The following is a 22,778-nucleotide window of genomic DNA, read 5'->3' as shown; positions in this document are numbered from 1 at the left end:
AATACTCCTTTACTCCCCCTTTCCTTAATAAATACACACAATCATGCTTTCAACGAGCGGTTTGCATTCTGAAAATCCAGTCCAGGATTTTCAAATGGTTCTTTTAAACAAAGCTTCTGCGCCACTTTTAATAATGAATCCAGTACCCAGGTTTAGGATTTGTGTGTCTTGAGTGTTGTACAAACTGCTTATAATTGCTTCAACCATCAATTCCCAGACTCTATTAAGATGGCAAACTTTTGATTTGGCTCTGAAGTCTGCTTTACCACTTTAAATCTGGTTACTGCAGCTGTCTCTAACTCAGAACATCTTTTACTTTTCCCCTTGAATTCTCCTGAATAATACCTTGGTGTCTGTTCTCTCTTCATACATTCTTTATGTCCCAATTTCCTGGTTATCTGGACTGTGTCTAACTCTTTGTTGCTCCCTTGCCCTGTTCAGTCTTTCTTCTGGCAGAGATGTTCACTCCAGAGTGTCATAACATTCAAGGATATGGGACAAGGGCTGAAAATGAGATTAGTGTGGCTTTAATGGCAGCTACTGTTGGTGCAGACTTGATGGGCCGATTGACCTTTTCTGATCTGTACAACTGTGACTACCGAGAGAGATCTTCCATTCAGTTCTGTAATTCCTGAGGCAATGCTGACAGAAACCAGCATCAGCGCTCACTCCTACACAAACTGAGTTGTTTCAATGCTATCAATTTTGGTCAGGTGGCAACACCTTGCATCTAAAGCAGAAAATTGTGGCTTTTAACTCACCAGGGCATGATTTTATAATCTAGATTAAGAGTGCCACACCAACCTTTACTTTTCTAATATGCCACTGGTCTTTTTGCAAACTGGCCATTTAAATAGCTGTTTTTGCTTGCACAAGAGTAGTGATAGAAACATAAAAAATAGGTGCTGGAGTCGGCCATTCAAGCCTGCACCACCATTCAACATGATCATGGCTGATTGTGCACTTTCAGTATCCCACTCCCGCTTTCTCGCCATACCCTTTGGTCCTAAGAGTAATCACCAGAGTACGTGGATGTGTCTGTTACTGCCATATCACCAATAGAATAAGTAAACAGGTCGTCCTGGTTAAATGTCTACAAGCAGTAGATCCCGGACGAGCCCCACTTTTAGCCATATGAACGGAGTGGGAATGGAGAGATACAAAAGAATGTCTAGTTTGGACCAGGGAGCGGCGCAGGCTTGGAGGGCCGAAGGGCCTGTTCCTGTGCTGTATTATTCTTTGTTCTTTTTCAAATAAAGCAGTGAGTTATGCTATGCTGGTTGACGGTAGGTGTTTAATTAATATTGTGTCATTTATTTATTTGTTCATGGGAGATGGGCAATACCAACAAGGTTAAATTTATTGCTCATCCTACTCCCACTGAGTGACTGTCCAGGTCACTTTCGGGAGCATTAGAATTCAACCACGTAGAGTCCAGCACAGATCAGACAAACAGAGGTGGTGGGATACCTTCCCTGAAAGAAAGTCTAATACTAGATTTAACCTACTTGTTCTTATGAAATTGCAACTTACAACCTTTGGGTTACTAGTTCATTCCCATAACCACGTCTCATTGTCGAGTTACTGGCATTTGCCTGTGTAACAGTGTTATCCAACAAATAATTCAATGCATGAAGAGCTTTGAGAGACTGAGGACCAACAGCTTCTTCCTTCTCAGTTGTTCATTCTTTCTAAAGGGGTGGCACACAGCGTCAGGGACCCGGATCAATTCCCGGCTTGGGTCACTGTCTGTGTGGGGTCTGCACGTTCTCCTAGTGTCTGTGTGGGTTTCCTCTGGGTGCTCCGGTTTCCTCCCACAGTCTGAAGGACGTGCTGATTAGCTGCATTGGCCGTGCTAAATTCTCCCACAGTGTGCCCGAACAGGCACCAGTATGTGGCGACTAGGGATTTTCACAGTAACTTAAAAGTTAAAGTTTATTTACTAGTCACAAGGAAGGCTTACATTAACACTGCAATTAAGTTACTATGAAATTCCCCTAGTCACCACAGTCCGGCGCCTGTTTGGGTCAATGCACCTAACCAGCACGTCTTTCAGAATGCGAGAGGAAACCGGAGCACCCGGAGGAAACCCACGCAGACACAATTGCAGTGTTAATGTAAGCCTACTTGTGACACTAATAAATAAACTTAAAGAATGGCCCAGAACCCCACTGATTGCATACTTATGCATTATGAAAATGTGGATTCAGAAATGGACAATCTTCACAAACACAAAAGGGCCAGATTGAGAAATAAGTATAGGGTTCAATAATAAATGCCATGTGTTAATAATCTTCTGGGGGAGTCACTTCTGGATTCTGAATTTGAGATATTTATAAACTAAATGTCTGCAATAAAAAGCCTTTGATATATTACTTCATGCACTGATTACCATTTTCAACCTTTCATAGTTTGGACATTTGATTTCCATGATGAGTTTTTACGTCAATACACGCAAATGCTTTTAACCTTGATAGCTGGAAATTTGAATTTTTGAGAAACAAATCAATATTGCAAATTACAAATCTGTAATTTAGTGCCAATCCATTTTGGAACCATGTTACATCATACATCAGCTTTTTGAGGAATGTCTTTAGAATGGCTGTGTGTCCAGCTATATATAAAAACTTTCAAAATTATCCCTATGGGAAGCTCCCGCAATGCTTGAATCAGTAGCAGTCACACACCAGGAGGCTCATTCTTCAATCCATTGTTTGTGGTGCCTCAGCTTAGTTCACTGATAGTACATGCCTCTGGATTCGGAATCACATAAACCAGCAGTTCAGCACACTATTGAGGAGATGCCATCTCTTGGACAAGATGTGAAATTCAGGCAAGTAATGTTGATTTTAAACAGAACCGTCCACGGAGTAGCTTCAGCTTTGACCCATGGCCATTGATGACCTAGTCGGAATTTCAGAGGTCCTCATACCCACCCACCCTCAATATCTTCCCCCCATCATCAGTTTGCATCCTTCACTATTACATTTCTTCCTGGAAGTCGGAAAAGACTTGCAGGAGACAGTCCGGAGCCGAGAAATGCCTGTAAATAAAGCTCAGGGGGAGGTGGGTGGGTTTGAGTGAAGCCTACCTTCCTGGGAGTCGGAGCAGACCTGTGAGAGCCGGGAGTTGAGCAGCGTACCATTTCAGCTGCTGTGAGTCAGCAATGAAGAAACAACTGTGAAAGGAAACTAGTAAATTGACTGGCCAGTAAGCACGCAGTGTAAGCTCTTAATAACCAGCTTTGGAATGGGAGTTAAAGTAGATCTATAATTAAAAATAACAAACTAATTTGAGGCAAATTATTTTTGATGTCAGTGGTACTTGCATTCAAAAAGCACAGTAAACTGTAACATACACAGAATTATTCTAAGTTAATTAAGTAAATTAAATTGAGTTAACTAAGTAACAGAATGGCAGGACAGGTATTATTTGCAGCTGTGGGATATGGGGGCTTTTGGACACCAAAGCAACCCAGGGACAGCACAGTGGCAAGCACTGCTGCCTCATAGCACCAGGGACCCGAATTAGAAGATCCTACCTCCCCTAGTCTTGCCCGAGGCCGTTGTGCAACTGTGTGGTCCACTCAGTGGAGGCTAATAGCAGATAATAAGGAATTGGCATATGAAATGAACAAATATTTTGCTTCTGCCATTGCAATAAGTGGGTACAAAAAAATCCCAGTAATAGTTATAAATTAGAAGGTAGAAAGGACCAAGGAACTTGATGAAATTACAATTACTAGAGAGTTGTACTGAGCAAGCTAGTGGAGCTGCAGGCTAACAAGTCTCTGGGTATTGATGGACTTCATCCTAAGGTCTAGAAAGAGATGGTTAATGAGGTAGTAGATGCATTGGTGTTAGTTTTCCATAATTTGCTGGATTCTGGAACAATTCCATTAGACTGGAATTGCCCCAAAGTGGTGGTGGGCTGCATTCTTCAATCACTGCAGTCTATGTTTTCCAGAAGGCATTGTTTAGGGTGCATTGTTTTAAAATTAGGGGTCATCCTTTTAGGCCAGAAATTAGGAGAATGGAGGAGAATCAGAAGATGGAGGAGGCAAGGTCATGAAATACTTTTAAGGCAGAGGTAGATTGATTCCCTTGTTCATCAAGAATGTAAGGTTATTGGAGTAGATGGGAATGTGGAATTTGAAACAGACACATCCGCCATGGTATAAATGAATGGCGGAGCAAGCTCAATGGGCCGAATGGCCTACACCTGCTCTCATTTCACATAACCCACGTTAAGCCTCAAAAATAAATAGAGGAATCCCTGTAGAATAGGGTGAATTGCATCAGTTTCCATTGTAGCAGGAGTGAATCCTCAACAGATTCCTGTCCCTTAAATATGCAATACTGATTTGATAATCCTGTTCTTGGACTATAGTCAGCATGGGAAAAAAGGGTGTCTTCATTCTATAGAAGGAGACAGGGCAAAGACAAGTTAAAAATATCATGCAACTTGTACTGATGTGTCGCCTGTAAATGTGAGACACAAAAGGAAAATGTATGAAGAGAAAAGAAACGAGAAAATACAAGAAGCATATTCTTGAAACACTAAGTAGGAAAAAAAACTGGATATGACACAGAACAAAGCTTGGTCTGATCTGCTGATCATGGGAGCACTTAGATCAGTTTAGAGCCTACACTTTTGGTGCTCAGACTACTCGTAGCCCCATTGTAGCTTCATTGGGTTGGGTCTTCTTTCCAACATATGCTTACAACACCCAGTATACTCTTCATTGAACTAGGGCTGATCACCTGGCTTGTTGGTGAAACAGGGTTACCAAGTCTGACTGTAATCTGTCTCACCTAGCGTGTACGTGTGCCAGAGTACCCAAGGAAGAATGTAATTGTTTGGTAGTACAGAACTTGAGTATTACTGAAAGTATTGTTGAAGCTTTTCGTCTTGCACCCATCAGGATAATTCACAAATATAAAGGAAATTTCATGAGAAGAGTGTGCCAACTGGTTGTCAAGTGGACTCTAAATGGCAGAAGCGTTGCTATGGAGAATGCACCAATTAACTGATGACTGATTGTTGTTCCCCCATGCCCCCCCCCACCCGATGTCTCCGTTATTCTTAGCGTTTGTTACTCTGATTTTGTTCCTCAGCATCAGTTACTGTTTTGCTGTTATTCTTCCCCGTCAGAGGATACGTTCACATTGTGTGCTCATTCCCAATTTCTATGTTACATTATGCTTCCATCTGTTGCCTCTCTGTTTTCTCTTAACTTATTCCATTGCCTCAAGTCTTCTGACTTCACTTTCATACTTTTTCTTGCACTTCATTATTCTCTTGATGTTCCAAGTGCTTTTCTTTCACTCCAGCCATTTTTGACAACTGCCTATTTTCTGCAGTGATCTCTCTCTGGATCAGCGCAGTGCTGCAGCCTTTACACTGCGGAGTGCTGCAAGGGGAGCTGAAGCATGGGCACTAATCAGACTGGCAACAATCAGAGAATAATCACAAGAGAGAAGATCAGCTCGAGGTGACACCAGGAGATGAGGTAGCAGAGATTGCTAAATCACAAAAAAACCTGATAATTTTCAGAAGTAATTTATGGACGCCGGGTTTGCATTAAAAATATTGGACTAAAGGTTTACCCATTCCCATTTCCTCGCATGGAAAAACAAAAAGCATAGTCCAAAATTCATTTTTTGTTCTCCATAATTTACACAATTTGCAGAAAGACAACCTTACATTAGCAGCAACAATTGAATATTTTCATATCTGCATCTTAGAAAATCAAGCTTGTCTCTAATTGGTGCTACATTGCAAGAAATGAATAAAATTCAAAAGTTGTTCAATGGCTGTGAACCACTTCGGGACTTCCGGCAGTGGTGAAAGGCATAGAATACACGCAAGTCATTTTCTTTGCTTTGATGCTATATCCTACAATAAGGTCAATGAATACAAATGCAAGCTCATTAGAAACTTGTATTAAAACAAGCTGATTAGGCATTACAAAGATGAGCCACATGCAAAAGTGGAGTTTACCTTAATAAGTATTACAAGATAAATCAACTGAGATAACCTTAAGTTCTCTCTAACTGTGAAACAGATCAAAATGCCATTACCACATATTTTGACTGCTTATTTATGCTCTGTCTGGCTGCTTGATTTAAAGCCAACAAAATGCAATCACTACACAAACAGAATCAAGAATCATCTCCTAATGGAAAGTTTAATTGAGAAGTGACCAGCGACATGAGGTAATCCCTTCTGTTAAGATGGCTATAAAGACCTTAGAGCACTGAATCACACTAAACAATCACTACACAGACATTAAAGAAAATTTGAATTCATTATGCCCCAATAAATATAGATAGCAATCAATATCTCCCTAAAAGGCATTTTTTGGCCGTAGACTTAAGAATATGTACAGTATTTGCTAGCCACATCCCATTTACAATTGTAATCAAAACATAATTAGTTCTGTTATAGATGACTTTGCAACTTGCTGCCTGTCACAGCTTTAAAGCAGCTGGCTAAGTAAATACTTGGAAATAAATCAGGCATTACTGATAGAATGAAAATGTGATGCAGACAGGGTTCAATCTCGTAAAGCTAAACATAAAATGCTTGGATGCTGCATTGGCCACCTTAAAATGTGACAATTCAATAAACAGTTTACAAAACTAATCATCTTTGCCTCAAAACAAGTACTTCATAAAACGCTTGCATCTCGGACTGTATATATTCATGTACAATAAGGGAGTAAAGAAGGAGGCCATTCAGCCCATTCATCGTGATATTTTCTACAGATGGAAGCTACACCTCAATACTAATCTTGTATTAGGAACAAACATATTCAATGGTAAGATTTCACCCCACTTTTTATTTGAGTACATTAGCACCAAAGAAACATTTGCAAACCATGTAGCTAACATTCCAGTCTTTTTTTTAAAAAGATGAGAGAATTAAACTAGAATGAATTTTTCCATGAAGCAGTTTGCAACATATTTTACATTAAAAGGTACTATAAGTTCTTGTTGTATGTTAAAGGATTGTGTGATAGGGCTCAGTTACAAAGGTTTTTGGGGGGTGGGGGCGGGGGTGCAGTGTCATAATAGCATTGTCACTGGACTAGTAATCCAGAGACCCAGGGTAATGTTCTGGACACCCAGGTTCAAATCGCACCACAGCAGATGGTGGAATTAGAATTCAATAAGAAAATTCTGGAATTAAAAGTCTACTGATGACCATGAAATCAATGTTGATTGTCATAAAAACCGATCTCGTTCACTAATGTCCTGTAGGGAAGGAAATCTGCCATCCTTACCTGGTCTGGCCTACATGTGACTCCAGACCTACAGAAATGTGGTTGACTCTTAAATGCCCCCTGAATGGTCCAGCAAGCCTCAAGATTGTTTGAACAATGCTCGGATCATTCCATTTAACACCTATGTATGCATTTAACTTGGTCCATACTACAGTCATTTTCAACAAGGAAAGCAAAATTAAAACACAAGTACTACAGATGCTTCATTAAAATCCAAGTCACCGTACAACAAAATATATTTTACATGAGATTTATTTAGCCAGAAAGAAGGATGAACTACACTTCTGCTTTAAGGGGAGGTGATGGCCTAGTGGTATTATCGCTAGACTATTAATCCAGAAACTTCTGGGGGCCTGGGTTCGAATCCCGCCACGGCAGATGGTGGAATTTGAATTCAGTAAAAAAAAATCTGGAATTAAGAATCTACTGATGACCATGAAACCATTATCGATTGTCGGAAAAACCCATCTAGTTCACTAATGTCCTTTAGGGTAGGAAATCTGCTGTCCTTACCTGGTCTGGCCTACATGTGACTCCAGAGCCACAGCAACGTGGTTGACTCTCAACTACCCTCACGCAACTTGGGATGGGCAATAAATGCTGGCCAGCCAGAAACACCCATTTCCCACGAAAGAATAAAAAAATGTCCTCCACTTCCTAATAAATTCTATCCAGTGACATACTATGAAAGTAGCCCTTTGATTCAGATCCTAGATCCACATCTAAAATTACTCTGCCAAAATTAAATCTATTCAAAAAATTCCAAACAAATTAGCAGTTGAATGAAATTTAGTATGACAAATATTGCATTTTGTGCCCAAAAAGTAAGATCACACAGGAAAAAATGTATAATTAAAGAAAGGAAATAGATTCCAGTGGAACAATGTTGACCAAATGTTGTGTCATCACACTATACTGCATCGATTAGACAACAGATTGACTATTGGTGTGTATGCATCAAGTCACTGAATACAACAAACGGTAATAAATGTACCACATTCAAACATACTAACTGAATCTGACTGATTTGTGAATTGATAACTGAAAACCCTGGAAATGATTTCCTTGCAGATTTCCCAATTTGAGAACTATACAAAGCAGCAATGAGCCCCTACACTTCTGGTGCTTTACTCCTGCTTTAAACATTCCACTTTGTCCCAACCCGTCATTCTTGACTGACCTCCCAAGTACAATAATACTTCTCTCACCAAGATATCTTCAGTGCTTTCCTCCTTCAGACTCTGCACCAAATTACTTATCTTCAGTGAGTTCAACCTCCAGCTCAACTCACCCGGTTTTCTCTCCCGAGTTTACGGTCCTCTCATCCTCCCAATATCTCTACCTCCACAAACCGCCCAGCCCATATTCATGGTCTTCCCTTTGACCATGCCATCTCACGTGGTCTTGCTGGTCCCATCATATCAACAACAGATAAACCCATTTCTAATCACTCTCTTGCATCACTCTCCACTCCTGCCATGTTCCAAACGTACCTCTTTCCGTATCCGTCCCCGAAAGAAAACCTACCCAATTCACTTATAACTGCACTTCCCATTTCTACCTACCTAACCGTAGTCAAAGTGGCACTTGCAATTGTTACTCTTCTTCCCTTTCTGTGCTCCCCAAGGATCTATTTTTGGCTGCCTCCTATTTCTCAATGTCTTCTGAAAGCACAGCATTAGCTTTCACAGGTAGTTTGATGGCACTCAGCTCTATCGTACCATCGCTTCCCCTCTCCACCAATGCATGGATTCCAAGTCAAACACCTTGTGGCAAACAAACACTTCTTAAAGCTAGCTTGAATAAAGGAGAGTATTTTTTAACCTTCTTCCAACTGTTTCTGAACATAATGCTCATTAGTCAAGACATTTGATATTTAAAGAATTCAATTCTCACCTTTCCCAACATCCTTCCTAGAAAGTAGTAATGTCTGGTGAAGTGATCGCCAACCAACATTTTTGCTGCAGGATTCGGATACAGAAGCCCTTCATTTGTTGTTTTAAAAAATCCCTGGTTTGGGTTAAACCCAGTCTTGAGCAGTTCATTAAGAAATTCGCGGAATATTCCTCCACCATCAATTCCAGCTTCATCTAAACCATGTGCATTTAATAAGTGAACACGTATTCTTTTTCTCAGGTCAGATTCTGGAAAAGAGGGGGAAAAGTTTATTTTTCAACAAATATTGCACTAAATTGTTATTTTTACAACGCAGAACATAGGCCACAGGCAACAGTTTTAGCGGTTACGGTCGTCACTGTGTAGAACTGACAACTTCTGGTGTCTGCACATGCACAGCTAAATGCAGAACTATGATGAAGCTGCTGTCAGCAATAACTTGCCTCTCCACAGGGTGTATTCAAGCAGTCTCCCCAGCTGCAATCAGTGATCAGTTGTAAACTTCAACAACAAAGATAGAAAATGCTGGACAAACTCAGCAGGTCTGACAGCATCTGTGGAGAGAGCCAACATTTCGAGTCTGGATGATCCTTCACTCGAAACATTAGCTCTATTCTCTCTCCACAGTTGCTGTCAGACCTGCTGAGTTTCTCGAGCATTTTCTGTTTTTGTTTCAGATTCCAGCATCCACGGTATTTTACCTGCAGATGTAAACTTCAACTTTTTTTTTTTACACACTTTTCTCACAGTAAAATACATTGTAAAAGTTAAGTTTTGCTGAAAGAGGTGCAAATGTGATGTGGGGATGCCGGCATTGGACTGGAGTGGGCACAGTAAGAAGTCGCAACACCAGGACTCACCTGATGAAGGAGCAGCACTCTGAAAGCTCGTGATTCCAAGTAAACCTGTTAGACTTTAACCTGATGTTGTACGGTATAAATGGGTTTTAATGAAGTCCCATGTCATAATTGTGTGAACAATCTTTACGTTTAGGTGCCTGGAATGTCTTGGCTTTCCATTTCTTGTTGTGAAACCACTTTGTTCAGTTTCCACAATCCTGCACATTTTTTATTTTAAAAGTGAATGCCTCTCTACTTGTTCTCATGTCAAGGTCTAAATGGTCACACATCTTTGCCTTTCTTGATATTTTCAGATTCATCTTAATTTTCAGGAAACAGTAAAAACAGCAGTTTCAGAACAAGAATTAGAAAGCGAATGGAAAACATAAAAGTGAGTTCACGATATGCTGCAAAGGAAACATTCCCAAAGTGGGAAAAAATAGGAAAAAAATGAGATACCAGCAATGATGACAGAAAGGAGAAAGCAAAAAAAAACTAAGTATGCCAAAATTGAAAAGAAAATAAAGAGTCTGTGTAGGCAGGCTAAAGGGAAATAGTATAACGAGATGCGAGACAAACTATTGGAACTAGTAAGAAATCACAAAATGAGTGTTGTGCACCAGAAGGTGAAATTTTTAACAGACAGAAAGAAAGCGATAACAACAGATGCATAGAATGAATGCATAATAGGCAAGGATGGTAAAATATTGTTTGAAAGTTTATTTATTATTGTCACAAGTAGGCTTACATTAACGCTGCATTGAAGTTACTGTGAAAGTCCCCTAGTTGCCACACTCTGGCACCTATGTGGGTACACCAAGGGAGAATTTAGCATGGCCAATGCACGCCTTTCAGACTAAGGGATGCGGTAGCATAAAGCTGGACAGAATATAGTGAATTGTCTAATGATTCAAATGGAGGGGGTCCTTAAGATAGAGTCAAATGAGGGATTAAACATTATGATTTCAGAGATAAAGAATGCCTTGAAGCTGATGAGCACAATGAGCTGATGAGGAAAAGCTCCAGGCAGAGATGAAGTAACAAATGAACATCTAAAAGCCCTTGGAAAAACAGAATTAGAAGCAATAACAGAAATTTATTCTTAAAAAAATAACAAAGAATATATTCCATGTTTCTTGAGACATTCATTATTCATCAAGTTACCTAAGAAACCTCAAGCAATGGAGTGTAATCATTTTAGAACTATAAGTCACCTCATTAAAGTGATCTTGAAAATCATAACAGAAAGAAACAACACATTTGAAGCAGAAACTGGTGAAACGTAGTCTGTTCTTAGATCTGGAATCAGAATGAAAGAGAATATCTAGAAGAAATTTACATATTCTTAGAAGACTATGAAAAGTGTTCACTCATTTTAATCACCAAAAGCTAATAGATGTGGTGCTGAAATGTGCCATTGCCAGTAAAGTTGATTTATCCAGAACATATATTGGGACCAAATAGCAAGCAGCAGGTTAGAACAGAGTTTTCCCAAACTCTGGATTGGACCCCAGTGGGGTTGCAAGACTTGATTTTGGAGTTCCGAGCTGCAAGACAGCAAGGGCTGTAGTGGAGCTCAGACTGATATCTGACAAATGCAAGTCCCCTATTTGTGGGCATGGCAAAATGGACATATCTTCCAGGCCTGATTGCTGCTGCAAACAAGTCCGTGAAAGGATAGATGTCTTTTTTCGAGTAACCAGAAGAGATCAAGAGAGGAGTACAATAATATGTTGCCAAATTTACTCAATCTTAAACAGAACAAATATTCAGACAATTAGATGTACTTCTGGAGATTAAAAACTGGCAAAAACAAACTTGTGGTACGTTGACAACACAGTGCTTCTTGCAGAATCAGAAGAGACCCAGATCAAATAAAAATCGAGACGTTTAGAATATGGATCGAGTATGAAAACCAAGAACAATAGTAGTTACACATTAGAAGAAAGAGTGAAGATTGAAGTGGATGGGTGCGATATTGGAACAAGTAGTTAAGTTTATTTATTTAGGACAAATGATAACTGAAGACGATAAATGCGGTGCCAAAAGGAGGAGGAAGGAAGAGGTAGCCAGAAGCAATTTTGTGAAGATGAAGGATGTGTTAAAAAGAAAATTCAAGATTGTAATAAGGAAAAAACTCATAAGATGCTACATTATCTCCAGTTTCCTGCATGCCTCAGAAACCCGGACAATATGTAAAGATCTGTGGAAGAAAAGACGGCAGTCTTTGAAATGTGGATGTGAAGATGTATGCTTAAAATTCCACACGTAGACCAAAAGACCAGTGAAGGGGTGCTTGAAAAAGAAAAATAACTCTAAAAAGTAATATCCAGAAAAGAAAATGTCAGCATTTGGGCCATTTTATCAGAGCTGAAAATCTAAAGATATCTTTTCTAGAGGACAAAGTGGACGGCAGCAGGGATTGATCTAGGCGTAGTTGGATGCTAGACGTTACGGCATTGTAGACAAGCAACAGTGGATGTGAGAGGGTGGCCCAGACAGACTGACATGACATACTTACAGCAGTAGGAGCAGCTACAAGTGTAGCAGCAGCAGGGCTGTTTTGCTCTCCATTCCATGATAAAAATGTTCTACCAATTATTAAAATAAAAATTAAACAATACCTTTTTCAACATTTTGGCTATTTCAACCTGCCTTAGTCTTATGCACACTAATCTTTAGTGCACATCCTGTAAAATGATTAAAACGTGAATGATAATCAATGCTATTTAGTTCTTAGTTTACTATCTGAATTCAATCGGATTGGCTGTGCAGCCTGCTTGATTGCTTCCACAAGAAATTCCCTATGGATGGTGCCAGAAGAAATTAGGAAAAATCGATGCCACAGAGCCCGTGACATCTTGCTGGGCAGCTTTATGTGGTGTCAGTGGTGAATGTGGTTGACTGCAAAACCTGGGCTAGGTTCTTCTGTTGAAGTCATGAGCAAGTGTTCAATGTGCCTCATTTAAAACAAAATAAAATCCTTCAGAAATCAGCTACTGTTCACCAAAGAGGCTTGTGAAAGGCCCTTTCAAAATGAATTGCCGTTAGCTGCGAGTTTATCTGGCTGATGGCCAGGTTGAGCTAAATTTGCACAGAAAGACAAAGTGTTGAGGGTGGCACATTATTGTCTTTGCTCTGAAAGCCTGACTTAGAAACAGGTAGATTTCTCTTAAAACGATTGTGATTTCACATTCAAAATAATTGATTAAAAAAATTCTCTCCTGCAATCATTAACTGCAAATAGTGATTCTTAAGCAAGGATCAAGGATGCATGAGGCGGGAGTGCATGATCAGCATACGATTCTATCAGGATGGGCCGACGGATATTTTCCTGCTCTCGTTTCTTTCCCCCACTTATTCGCTCCATGGGGCAGATTCTTTTGACTTATCCTGGCTATCACATTTCAATTAGGATTACAGCAAGTGATTTCTTTTGCAGCACTTATTTTTTTCTACAAACCCAATGAATTTCTACTTAGCGCAGACAGTTTGATTTGCTGCCAGAGTAGAGTTTTGCATAAAAGGTCCCAAAGGGTGCAAAAGTGCTACTTTCTGAATGAAACTGCGCAATAAAACTCACTTTCCACAAATCATTTGCCTTCCAATATACAATCATCGTTGAGTATATTGTAGGAAGAAGGAATACTAATAGTTGTTGGCTTGAAAACTAAGAATTGCTCCAAAGATATGAGAAATTAGAGCAGCAGACTGTAACAGTGAGTAATAAAATGCACTAATTTTAAGCTCCCCACTTCTTTAATAGAATTAAGTTTCCCCAGATGTAAATATGAGATGAGCACCACAGCTGTTGATCTTGTGGTACAAGATTACCGGTTAAGAGTGCTGAACCAGTTGTAATTCCATTGAATTTATAGCACAGAATTAGGCCATTAGACCCAACAGGTCTATGTCTACACAAAAGCAAAATATCGTAGATGCCAGAAATCTGAAATAAAAATAGAAAATGCTAGAAACGCATAGTGTATCAAGCAACTTGCAGACAAAGAAACAGCAAGCCTGGTCCCAAGTTTCAAGTTGACGGTCATTTGAATTCTTCACCGTATTTTCAGTCTGGCCTCCACCTCCTGCTGTGTTCCACCCTCAGGACTCAATTGAGTTCAACAATTTCAGGAAGTCAAGTCTGCCCCCATTTTCTTTCCTTCATGATTCTGCCCTTCACATCTAGACTTCACTGGTCTCTTCACTTATCCCATTCCCTTTTGCCTTGCACCAGTTCTTCTCTCATTTAATCCCTCCTGCCTCACAACTATTACAAAGCTTCTCTTTCGTTCTCTCACACCTGCTAAAAACCTATTACATCTCTAATTTTTCCCCAATTCTGAAAAAAGGTAAATAACATGAAATACCAAGTCTGTTTTGCTCTCCCCAGGTGCTGCCAAACCTGCTGAGCATGGACGGCATGGCAGCATAGTGGTTGGCACTGCTGCCTCAGCGCTAGAGACCCGGTTCAATTCCGGCCTTGGGTGACTGTGCAGAGTTTGCATGTTCTCCCCGTGTCTGTGTGGGTTTCCTCCGGGTGCTCCGGTTTCCTTCCACAATGCAAATATATGCAGATTAGGTGGATTGGTCTTTCTAAATTGTCCCTTAGTGCCTCAAGGTGTGTAGGTTGAATGGATTATCCATGGTAAATGTATGGGGTTACAGGGATAGGGTGAGGGAGAGGGCCTAGGCAAGATGCTCTGTCAGAGAGTTGGTGCAGACTCGATGGGCCAAATGGCCTCCTTCCTCAGTGTAGGGTTTCTATGATTTCCAGTTTATTTATTAAGTCTACGTTTGTGCCTTTGCTCCACATGAGCCTCCTTCCATCTTCCTTAATCTCACCTCATCAACATGTCATTTGAGTCTTTTCTATTCATGGACTGTACTTAATGAACTTGCCCTAAAGTGCATCTATGCTAATGACCTCAACCATTCCATGTGGTAGCAGGTTTTGTGTTCTCACCACAATAAGGATTATAAAGAGGTTTCTCCAGAATTACTAACTGGATTTACTGATAATCATCCTATTATTGATGATTCCTAATTTTGGACTCCACGCAAGTTAAAACACCTTCTTGACATCTATCCTGTTTCATTTTGAAATTCTAATCTCAAACACTTCACAGGACCTATATTTGAAAACATTGTAGAAAACAGCTGATGAGATAATTGGCTTATTTCCCACTTCAAAAACGTTTCACACTTTCTGAATAAGCTAGAGATAGACATAAATATACTAAATAACTTTAGTTGTACAATATTGCTACTGGGATTGTAGAATACAACCGTGGCCATGTAAAATTTGCATACAATGAAAATGCCCATCAATACAACTGCAGTTTGTCCACCAAAATCTGGACAGTTTCAGCACAGAGTATTTCAGTTTCAGCAGAGTGAAGATTACGTCCATCACTGATTGCCGACATAGTAATAGGGACAACTGGAACTGATGAACCAAGCACAATTCACAAGACGTGTATCACTCAGCATTAAATGTACAAAGTACAAGAACTCAGATTTATTTAGTTCATTTAACTGTACAAATTGATTATCAAAGCACTCCAAAACAGTGGAGTCATATACACAACAATAACTGGAAAAAAGGACATGATCAAAGAGGCATTTATTAAGCAGCCTCCTGAAGGAAAGGGTGCTTACAGGGAGAGTTTAAATATTGGGCCAAGGCAGTGGCTGAATCTGAAACTGCATTGAGGGAAAGATTTAAAGTATTCAGAGTTGGAATAGAGGAAAAATAGTTACATGCAGAGATACAGGAAATAGGAGGTCATGGAGGAACTCGAAGGCGAGGACTAGCAACAAGAGTGGGATATGTCATGCAGATGGAATGGCATACATCCCAGGACAAAATTAAACACCCACACAAATTGGGTGTCACCAAAAATAGCCCAGCAGCCAAAATGTAAAAGGTATCAAAATAAATAAAATCACAGCAGTTCCTATGACAGAAAAGGGACAGAATCCATTGAAACATATTACTTTTGCTTCAAACAGAACTCTGAAGCATTTTCTATCAAAGACTGTCATAAAGTTTTAAGTTTAAAGTTTATTTTATCAGTGTCACAAGTAGGCTTATATTAACACTGCAATGAAGCTGCTGTGAAAATCCCTTGGTCACCCATACACCGGCGCCTGTTCAGGTACAGAGAGGGAGAATTTAGCACCTAACCAACGCGTCTTTCGGTCTGTGGGAGGAAAGTGGAGCACCCGGAGGAAACCCGCACAGACACGGGGAGAACGTGCAGGCTTCAAACAGACAGTGACCCAAGCCGGGAATCGAACCTGGGTTCCTGGAGCTGTGGGGCAACAGTGCTCACCACTGTGCCACTATGCCATGACATTCTGTCATGACATAAAACTTATCAGGCCTTTACTGCAAGATTAAAACCATTGAATGGATCAGTTTCTACAAATATATAAAACGAAAAAGAGTGGCTAAAGCAAACATTGGTCCTTTAGAGGGTGAGAAGAGGGATGCAGTAACTGGAAATGAGAAAATGGCTGAGGCATTGAACAGGTATTTTGTGTCGGTCTTCACAGTGGAAAACACAAATAACATGCCAAAAATTGATGACAGGAAGGGTATGGCAGGTGAGGACCTAGAAACTATTATCATGAAAGAGGTAGTGTTGGGCAAGCTAATGGGGCTAAAGGTAGACAAGTCTCCTGGTCCTGATGGAATGCATCCCAGGGTACTAAAAGAGATGGCGGGGTAAATAGCAAATGCCACTAGTGGTAATTTACCAAAATTCGCTGGACTCTGGTTGGTTCCCACAGATTGGAAAACAGCAAATGTGACGCCACTGTTTAAAAAATGAGGTAGACAAAAGGCGGGTAACTATAGGCTTCTGTAGAAGGGAAAATGCTTGAATCTATCATCAAGGAAGAAATAGCGAGACATCCGGATATAAATTGTCCCACTGGTAAGACACAGCATGGGTTCATGAAGGGAAGGTCATATTTGACTAATCTGGTGGAATTCTTTGAGAACATTACATGTGCAGTGAACGATGGGGAACCTGTGGATGTGATGTATCTGGATTTCCAGAAGGCATTTGACAAGATGTTGCACCAAAGACTGCTGCATAAGATAAAGGTGCACGGTGTTACGGGTAATATATTAGCATGGATAGAGGATTGGATAACTAACAGAAAGCAAAGAGTGGAGGTAAATGGGTGTTTTTCTGGTTGGCGATCAGTGATCTGGTGTGCCTCAGGGATCAGTGTTGGGACCGCAATTGTTTACGATTTACATAGATGATTTGGAGTTGGGGACCAAGTGTAATGTGTCAAAATTTGCAGATGACATTGAGTGGCAGAGCAAAGTGTGCAGAGGACGCTGAAAGTCTGCAAAGGGATATAGATAGTCTAAGTGAGTGGGTGAGGGTCTGGCAGATGGAGTACAATGTTGGTAAATGTGAGGTCATCCATTTTGGTCGGAATAACAGCAAAATGGACTATTATTTAAATAGCAAAAAATTGCAGTATGCTGCTGTGCAGAGGGACCTGGGTGTCCTTGTGCAAGAATCACAAGCAGTTGGTTTGCAGATGCAGCAGGTAATTAAGAAGGCAAATGGAATTTTGTCCTTCATTGTTAGAGGGATGGAGTTTAAAAACAGCGAGGTTATGTTGCAGCTGTATAAGATGCTAGTGAGGCCACACCTGGAGTACTGTGTACAGTTTTGGTCTCCTTACTTGAGAAAGGATATACTGGCACTGGAGGGGATGCAAAGGAGATTCACTAGGTTGATTCCAGAGTTGAGGGGATTGGCTTATGAGAAGAGACTGAGTAGACTGGGTCTATACTCATTGGAATTCAGAAGAATGAGGGACGATCTTCTAGAAACATATAAGATTATGAAGGGAATAGATAAGATAGAAGCAGGGAAGTTGTTTCCACTGGCGGGTGAAACTAGAACTAGGGAGCATGGCCTCAAAATAAGGGGAAGCAGATTTAGGACCGAGTTGAGAAGGAACTTCTTCACACAAAGGGTTGTGAATCTGTGGAATTCCCTGCTCAGTGAAGCAGTTGAGGCTACCTCATTGAATGTTTTTAAGGCAAGGATAGATAAATTTTTGGACAGTAAAGGAATTAAGGGTTATGGTGAGCGGGCGGGTAAGTGGAGCTGAGTCCACAAAAAGATCAGCCATGATCTTATTGAATGGCGGAGCAGGCTCGAGGGGCTGGATGGCCTACTCCTGCTCCGAGTTCTTATGTTCTTAGCTCCACAGCAAGTCATTCATTTTCTACGTTTAATAGTCTACTGCCCTTATTTTATTTCAATTATGCAACTTAGAAAATGCTACAAATGGCTATTAGTCATCACCATCATGATGCACCATCTGTTAAAACAGTGATGGGGTGCCGCCACATAAACTTTTAATAATTCTATTTTACAAATAATGTTTATTCCATTAAATTCAAAACAACTGAGTCTGAATACTGGCTACAGCAGTTCTAAACTTTGCTGCTATGAGCTTTTAGGGATCATTTCTATAGTTTTTTACTTGAGAAATGTGTTCTAAATTGTTCAGCAAGGCCCTTTTGAACATGTACCAGTAACCACGCTGACCTGAATTACCTGACTGATGAGAGCTATATATGGGCGGGATTCTATGGCCTCGCTCGAGCCAAACCGGAAATTCCCGCCAGACGTCAACAGACATTACCGTTGTCCGCCCCTCGCCTGCTCCAATTCCGTGGTGGGCGGGGCAGTAGAATTCCGGCAATAGTGTGCAAGGACCTTGTACATAACCTTAACTAATGTACGTTTTCAACTCCGTTTTTCATAAACTATATAGTAGCAGTACAGGTGTCAGTGAATGATAATAAATTATTTGTACAGAAGTCAATTGGGTTAAAAATAACTTTGCCACATCATTAGACAAAAACCACAGGCTCAGAAGCAAATTTATCATCGGCAGACCATTTGGTTCAATAAGAGAAAGGGTGCGAAACAGTTTAATAATACTTTTCAGTAAGGAACCTGCTGTTCAGGGTACAGTTCCAAAAACATGTTTATAAGCAATGCTGATTAATTGAGGCAATTTTAATTTTCTGGCTGATCAAACCTATTAATCTGGAATCATATTAAATTTATTTTTAATACACGTCATAAAGAAACAAACCATTCAGCCCAACTAGTCCAATGTCAGCATTTATGTTCCACTTAAACTTCTCTTTCCTTATCTAAGCAACATCAGCATAACTGAAGGTTCCCTTCTCCCTCATCTGATCTAGATTTCTTTCAACTGCATTTTCCTTTCCCTTCAACTACAATCTGTGCTGCAGTTCCATCTTCTCAACATTCTTTTTTAAATTCTTTCATGGGATGTGGGCGTCATTGGTTAGGCAAGTATTTATTGCCCATCTCCAATTGCCTTTGAACTGAATGGCTTGCTGGGCCATTCCAGAGGGCCTTTAGGAGTCAACCACATTGCTGTGGGTCTGGATTCACTTGTAGGCCAGACCAGGTAAGGATGGCACATTTCCTTCCCTAAAGGACATTAGTGAACCGGATGGGTTTTTACAATAATCAACAATGGTTTCATAGAATCATAGAATAGAAACCCTACAGTGCAGAAAGAGGCCATTTGGCCCATCGAGTCTGCACCGACCACAATGCAACCCAGGCCCTACCCCCATATCCCTACATATTTTACCCGCTAATCCCTCTAACCTATGCATCCCGGGACACTAAGGGGCAATTTTAGCATGGCCAATCAACCTAACCCGCACATCTTTGGACTGTGGGAGGAAACCGGAGCACCTGGAGGAAACCCACGCAGACACGGGGAGAATGTGCAAACTCCACACAGACAGTGACCCGAGCCGGGAATCGAACCCAGGTCCCTGGAGCTGTGAAGCAGCAGTGCTAACCACTGTGCTACCGTGCCGCCCTATCATGGTGGTGATAAGACTCTTAATTACAGATTTTAATGTTATATTGAATTTAAATTTCACCATCTGCTGTGGACTACCAGCACTGGGTAACCCGGGTCCCAGAACATTACCCTGGGTCTTTGGATTAGTAGTCTAGTGACAATTCCACTGCTCCACCTCCCCCTCTAATTCTATTCCCTATCATATACTGACGGCCACTAGCAGAAAGTGCGTGCGCGCGCATGTACCTCATCAAATCTTTCCATAATTTTCAAGGTCTCCATTCGGTAATCCCTCAGCTTTCTCCTTGCACGACAAAGAGCAAGCCTGTCAACCTTTCCTGATAGGCATCACAGTGGGCGGTACGGTAGCACAGTGGTTAGCACTGCTGCTTCACAGCTCCAGGGACCTGGGTTCGATTCCCGGCTTGGGTCACTGTCTGTGTGGAGTTTGCACATTGTCCTCGTGTCTGCGTGGGTTTCCTCCGGGTGCTCCGGTTTCCTCCCACAGTCCAAAGATGTGCGGGTTAGGTTGATTGGCTGTGCTAAAATTGCCCCTTAATGTCCTGAGATGTGTAGGTTAGAGGGATTAGTGGGTAAATATGTAGGGATATGGGGGTAGGGCCTGGGTGGGATTGTGGTCGGTGCAGACTCGATGGGCCAAATGGCCTCTTTCTGCACTGTAGGGTTTCTATGATTCTGGTATCATATAAATCTATTTTTGCAGCCTTTCCTTTGTATAATATGGCAACCAGAACTGACGAATGTTTGATATAGGTTCAGCATAATTTGTCTACTTTTGAATTCTAATCCTTCTAGAAATAAACCCTCATACTTCGTTTGCTTTGATTTCAATATTTTTCTCCTGGATCCCTTTGCTTCTCTATCCTATTTGGATTCTTAATACCTCAGCAAAAAGTAATTCCCTCTTATTTATGTTGACATTCATTTGTCAATCATATGCCCATTCTACACCTTTAATGTCATCTTGCCATTTGCTGACATTTTCCTCAGTCTAAACTAATCTTGCCATGACCAGGAGGGTCATATTAATACATTACTATCATCGAGTTTAAAATGGACTAGCTGTGTCTGAAAAGAGTTTCTAATCGTGCAAGTTCAACAAACAAAGCGAGCCACGGTTTGGCAGTTTTTGCAGGGAATTGCAATAACTTTTAAAAAATTCATTCATGGGATGTGGGCGTCGCTCACTAGGCCAGCATTTACTGCCCATCCTTTAGTGCCCTTGAGAAGGTAGTGGTGAGCTGCTTTCTTGAGTCCATGTGGTGTAGGTATATCCATCATGCTGTTAGGAAGGTGTTAATTATAGAATCCTTCTTGTGCAGGAAGAGGCCATTTGACCCAATGGGTCTACACCGACTCTCTGAAAAAGCATCACACCCAAACGTCTCCCCTCCATCCTATCTCCATAACCTCGCACATTTACCATGGCTAATGCACCTAACTTGCACATCTCTGGGCACTAAGGGACAATTTAGCATGGTCAATCCACCTAACATGCACGTCTTTGGATTGTGGGAGGAAACCAGAGCACTTGGAGGAAACCCACGCAGACACAGGGAGAACGTGCAAACTCCATACAGGCATCCAAGATCAGAATTGAACCCCGGTCCCTGGCACTGTGAGGCAGCAGTGCTAACCACTGTGCCACCCATTCCAGGATTTTGATCCAGCTAAATCCAGGTTAAGGATCAGCGATATATTTCCAAGTTAGGATGGTGGGTGACTTGGAGTGAAATTTTCAAGTGGCGTTCCTACTTGTCTGTTGCCCTCGCCCTTCTAGATTACAGCAGTCATGGGTTAGGAAACTGCTGTCTCAGCAGCCTTGGAGAGTTCCCGCAGTGCATCTTGCTGCCACTGTCAGTGGTGGAGGGAGTGAATGTTTATGGATGGGGTGCCAATCAAGTGGACTGCTTTGCTCAGGATATGTTGAGCTTCTTGAGTGTTGTTGGAGCTGCACTCATCCAGGTAAATGGAGAGTATTCCATCACACTCTTGTCCCATGCAGATGACTTTCGGGAGTCAGGGAATGAGTTACTTACTGCAGAATTCTTAGCTTCTCACCTGCTCTTGTTGCCAGAGTCTTTCTATGGCTAGTCCAATTCAATTTCAGATCAATGGTAGCCTCCATATGCTGCTCGTGGGGGATTCAGTGATGGCAATGCCATTGAATGTCATGGAGCAATGATTAGATCCTTTGCTGGAGATAGTCATTGCCTGGCACTTGCGTGGTGCCAATGATACTTGCCATCCCAAGCCTGCATTTGGACATGGACCACTTCAGTATCTACGAAGTTGTGAATGGTAAACATTGTGCAATCAGTAAATATCCTAACCTCTGACTTTATGATGGATGAAAGGTCATTGATGAAGCAGCTAAAGGACATTGCCCTCAGGAACTCCTGCAGTAATACTGTGGAACGGAGGAGATTGTCCTCCAACAACCATAACCATCTTACTTTATGTAAGGCATGACTCCAACCAGCACAGAATTTTCCCCGATTCCCACTGACTCCAGTTTTATTCGGGCTCCTTGAAGCCATACTCAGTCAAATGTGCTTGATGTCAAGGGTAGTCAAGGCTGGACTTGCGCATAGCGAAGAGCATTGTCGGGCAATACAGCAGGATTATAGATAGGCTGGAAAATTGGGCAGAGAGGTGGCAGATGGAGTTTAATCCGGATAAATGCGAAGTGATGCATTTTGGAAGAAATAATGTAGGGAGGAGTTATACAATAAATGGCAGAGTCATCAGGAGGGATCCAGGTGTGCAAGTCCACAAATCCTTGAAGGTGGCAACACAGGTGGAGAAGGTGGTGAAGAAGGCATATG

At 41.2% G+C, this 22,778-nt stretch overlaps 1 protein-coding gene across 4 annotated transcripts in view; it reads right to left on the bottom strand.

The window, feature by feature from the left end:
* The window catches only part of ube3c (ubiquitin protein ligase E3C), a 150,483-nt gene that overhangs the window by 38,342 nt on the left and 89,363 nt on the right, over positions 1-22,778 (bottom strand). For all 4 annotated transcript variants that reach the window (XM_078232394.1, XM_078232384.1, XM_078232401.1 and 1 more), the window contains one exon: positions 9,185-9,432. In XM_078232394.1, coding sequence (XP_078088520.1) covers positions 9,185-9,432 — 248 coding nt within the window. The remainder of the gene's footprint in view (positions 1-9,184; positions 9,433-22,778) is intronic.

This window comes from Mustelus asterias, chromosome 2 (genome assembly GCF_964213995.1).
Source record: "Mustelus asterias chromosome 2, sMusAst1.hap1.1, whole genome shotgun sequence".
Classification (NCBI taxonomy): Eukaryota; Metazoa; Chordata; class Chondrichthyes; order Carcharhiniformes; family Triakidae; genus Mustelus; species Mustelus asterias.
The sequence above is the reverse complement of the archived record's forward strand: the minus strand, read 5'-3'. Positions and strand labels throughout refer to the sequence as shown.